The 4,376-nt window shown below is 42.1% G+C and overlaps 1 protein-coding gene across 2 annotated transcripts in view; it reads left to right on the top strand.

Annotated features, from left to right (window-relative positions):
- The window catches only part of shox (shox homeobox), a 13,434-nt gene extending 9,064 nt beyond the window's left edge, over positions 1-4,370 (top strand). Inside the window, exons 4-6 of one of the 2 annotated variants that reach the window (XM_015014754.1) lie at positions 159-268; positions 3,535-3,747; positions 4,136-4,370. In XM_015014754.1, coding sequence (XP_014870240.1) covers positions 159-268; positions 3,535-3,747; positions 4,136-4,225 — 413 coding nt within the window. In that variant the 3' untranslated portion in view covers positions 4,226-4,370. Of the gene's footprint in view, positions 1-158; positions 269-3,534 lie in introns of both variants that reach the window. The other variant, XM_015014755.1, reaches the window with a different exon arrangement.
- Positions 4,371-4,376: the final 6 nt, after the last annotated feature.

The following is a 4,376-nucleotide window of genomic DNA, read 5'->3' as shown; positions in this document are numbered from 1 at the left end:
AAAAATAATTAATTTAATTTATTAAAATTTATTTATTTATTTTTTTTTTTTTTTTTAAGTTGTTTGTGATTCAAGATTTTTTTCTTTGTATATATTAATGTGCAAAAATTTGTGACCTCCTCATCTCACATAACAACAACTGTCTGGCTGTCTGACAGACATCTTTCCCTTCTCCCCAGGTGTGATTCTGGGCAGCGGCAGTCACCTGGACGCCTGCAGAGTGGCTCCCTATGTCAATATGGGCGCCCTGCGAATGCCCTTCCAACAGGTAGGCCACGCTTTCAAGATTCAGAACATGAGTCACGAATCATTCAGGGAGTGTGTAAGCTGAGGCTGAATTGATTAATAATAATAATAATAATAATAATAATAATAATAATAATGAAACACTTCTTACTACTTTGTAATTTGCGAAGCAGGTCTGAATGTGGAGGGGTTTCCTTTTAAAAAAAGACGTCAGGATGGGAATTGTCGTTTGCGTGGTGTTTATGCCCGTTAATATTTAAAAGGAAATTAGGCAAGGTCTGGTTGCTGGTTTAGAGGTTTTCAGAAAGCTACAATTTCAAACCCGCAGACATTTTCCAACATCCTGTTGTTCAAAGTGCTTTTAATTGGAAAATGCTGGAGCGACCTGGGTCTTCTCCAACTCTGTGAGGTATGGCATAAACAATGTTTCCCCCTGCAGCACCTGTTGCTGCACACTGCTGGTCAGATGGCTGAAAGAAGCCAAATTTGGCTGTTTGGAAACATTTCACCTTATGAAAAGCACAGTGAGTAGTCGGTGACATTTGTGTTGCTCTGTAAAGATCAAAACAGCAAAACGGTTTAATGCTTTGTGCAGTGAGCCATTTTAGCCGTCTACATTAGCGGGGAGTTTATTTTAAATGTTCGCCTAAGTCTGTGAATAAAAATAGCACAAAATAGGCTACATTATATCTGTAAAAGTCAATAGTAAAACATTTTTTATAGCACTATAAAAAAACAGATGTTTTTCTGTTTTAAATATAGTTTTTTTTTTTCTGTTTTAAAATTTTCCGCTACAATCATGAGACTGTGGCATTTTTTTTTAACGCAAGGTTATATTATATTGCGAGAATCTTACACCAGTCCATGCCTTAAAGGAAGTGGAGACAAAGTAGACCTTCTGCACTTTATATATAAACATGCATATATGCAGCTGCTTCATGCTGAACGGAGGGGCAGCACATCAGAACTCGGTGCACCTTTCACCTCCTTCCATCTCATCTCAGAGAGAGAAAGAGGAGAGGAGAGGTAGTGGACGCTCATCTGATCCGGCGCTGCCACGGTTCTGCATCCGAACTGCTGTGTTGTCTGCTTGACCCTCGTGAAAAGCAGCGGCCTAATTAAGCCAACAGTGCGGCAGGCGTGAGCACATAAAAGGGGATGATGAAAGCGGGGGGAATGGAGTGGGCTCTGATGGATATTGGCGTTGAGCTGCGCTGGCAGGGGCGGAGGCTTGGAGGCCTGCATACTGAGAGAGGTACGCCGCGTGAGGCTGAAGCCGACTGTGGGCATGCACAGATGCAGCGGGCGGCTGGAGGTTCGCAGGGGTGAAGGTCTGAGGTAGATCCTCATTACCTTGGCTCTCCGAAAAAAGGTTCTCACTGCGTGCTTTGTGTGTCAAATTACAAATGTGCAATGGTGTGTTTCACAAGAGGCACACAAGGATTGAAAGTAGAGTTGTTGTTTTTTTATAAACGGTTTCAGTAGGTGTTGCAGCATTTTATTTGGAAGTCTGTGCATGGACTTAAAGTTTCACTTGTGTTGCATATATTATATGGGAAGTATAATAAAAGCGATGATAAACAGCATTTAAACGTTCATTATTTTAGTTAGTGGTAGTTACAGACTCACATGCAAACACTACTCTAAGAGTGAAACTTACGTCAGATGCAGTTAGGCCCCAAAATTATGTCTCTCCCCCCCCCTGTCAGATTTTGATAAACTAATATTTTTATTCAACCAAGAAGTTTGTTTTTTATTGGGGATGAGAGGGAAATCTTTCAAGACAATGTAAAAGGAGTATCACTTTTAAAAACAAGTATTTTATCTGTTTGTATTTCCGTTTTATTAAAAAATATATATATAAATTCTCCTTTGCATTGCAGCAATCAAACCCATTTTATAATTGCTACCCAGAGGTTTTTCTGTGTCAATGATTTTTCTTTGGTGATGAGCTCAGAGTCTTTGAATTTGAAAATCCTCCGACCCATAGCCCTAATTTTTAGCTATTTACACATATTCCCCATCAGATTCAAGACATTGGCACCTTACCTTTAGTCAGGAGAATCATGTTAACCAAATAAAAAGATTGCTTACAATATAAATCTTCTGGAGGTCTGAATAATTTCAGGCTCAACTGCAGCTGCTTAAGCACGACAGTTACATTAATTTCACCACTAAAAACATATAATAATTACATTCAGTCATATTTTCAAACTATGTATACAGTCATGGAAACTCAGGGACTTTAACAATCCTCACTTTTTCAGACATCATTAGCGTTTATTATTTTCACTATGATTTTTTTATTTATTTATTTATTTTTTACCAGTGATTGAAATTTCCCATCCCTGCTGCGCGAGTATATTTATTGGGGTGAGTTTTGTTGTCTGCAGCTGCTTGTGTTTGGGATGCCGTCAGCAGAATGCATTTGTGGTTCAGACTCGTTTTCCCTTCCATTTGCCTTTAACGGCAGTAATTTTTTGGTATTTGGCGTGCCAAGTTGAATGGAAGCAAAGTGAAAAATAAATATTTAGTTTGAGTTAAAAAACTTTCGCCTTTGCGTTGGCTAATTCTATTTTGGTTGGAGAATAAAGCGTGATGTACTTTAGTGACTCTCACCCTCTTTTCTTTCTTTTCTTAATTCTTTCTTTCTTCCTTTCCTTCTTTCCTTTTTTCTTTCTCTTCCTTCCCTGTTTTTTTTTTTTTTTTTCCCTGTGGTTCTTGAAACACACGAGAAATGGCAACAGGGCTCAGCTCTCTCCCTCTGAAGTACGCTGATGCTTAATTTTCACCTACTTCTTACAAAATAATTGCCAAGAATGTGAAAACTGATATCCTATGCTCCTTATGGTTCCTGGTTCATTTCTCTCTTTTTTTTCTGCTTGACTCAGGGATATGTCTGAATAAATATTTATAACTCCAAATGTGCAAATGTCTTTTTAGTGCAAAAGTTGTTTATTTATGCAATCGAATACATAATCAGGGTAACAGGCCCGTGTGTTGCAGAGTTAAAGAGATCTGTTCTGGGGTTGTGGAAATACTTTGATTCCTGGCGATTAAATTGGATGTGGTGTCTGAGAGCAATGCATGATTCATTAACTTTTAGAATAGCTGACATGAAGAAAGGGCTAAAGTGTCGACTGTGGCCCTCAGCTATTTTCTTAGAAAACATACCGTAAGCAACAGCTTTGAGGGGGAGCTTAATAGCGTCAGACTGTGAAACCTAAATCCTCCGCTCCTTTTTTGCACACATGCTGACTAAACTCCCCATTTCTGCTCCTTCTGCAGGTTCAAGCACAGCTACAGCTGGACGGAGTCACCCACTCCCACCCTCACCTGCACCCTCACCTGGCCGCCCACGCCCCCTACCTGATGTTCCCGCCCCCTCCCTTCGGACTACCAATCGCGTCGCTCGCCGACTCGGCCTCCGCGGCGGCGGCGGTGGCAGCGGCCGCCAAAAGCAACAGCAAGAACTCCAGCATCGCCGACCTGCGACTCAAGGCAAGAAAACACACCGAGGCTCTGGGACTCTGACCCCCACCGGGCTGCCCCTCCGCTTGCCTGATGCCCATAATCGCCTCTCACACAAGACTGGGCCTGTGAAACTGGGGCCGTGACACTCACGAGCTAAAACTAAACTAAAACAAAAACACTGAGTGAGAATGAAAGAGAGGAACACATACAGAGACAGAGAGAGAGAGAAAGAGAGAGACAGAGAGAAGGGGAGTGTGTGTGGAAGGTAGGCGGGGAGGGAACAGTGGAGGAAGAAAATAAAGCAGAAGGAGGAGGAGGAGGGAAAATTGTCACAAAACCAGCTGCCAAAACAAACCACTTGTAGAGAACGGTAATTAAATACCAGTGAAATCACCTTTTACTTTTCGCCCAACAGGCAGGACTTCTGCGGGGCCAGTGGCTCAGTCCACTCCAGGCACAGATCACATCCCAAGGACCGTACAAACACATGTGGATGTCTGTCTGAGGGCCAGGCCAGGGAGGGGGGCCCCCCGTCAGACCAGAGGACGTTAGAACAAAGCAAACTGGCAGGGTTGAGAGCAGAGACTCACTGCCGCTGGCTGCCGTCTCTTTTGACATGCAGAGGGGCTGAGCTTTTTTTTTTTTTTTTTTTTTTT

Source organism: Poecilia latipinna, unplaced genomic scaffold, assembly GCF_001443285.1.
Source record: "Poecilia latipinna isolate Pla-1442-1.1 unplaced genomic scaffold, P_latipinna-1.0 Scaffold1844, whole genome shotgun sequence".
NCBI lineage: Eukaryota > Metazoa > Chordata > Actinopteri > Cyprinodontiformes > Poeciliidae > Poecilia > Poecilia latipinna.
This window is presented reverse-complemented; position numbering and strand designations above follow the sequence as displayed.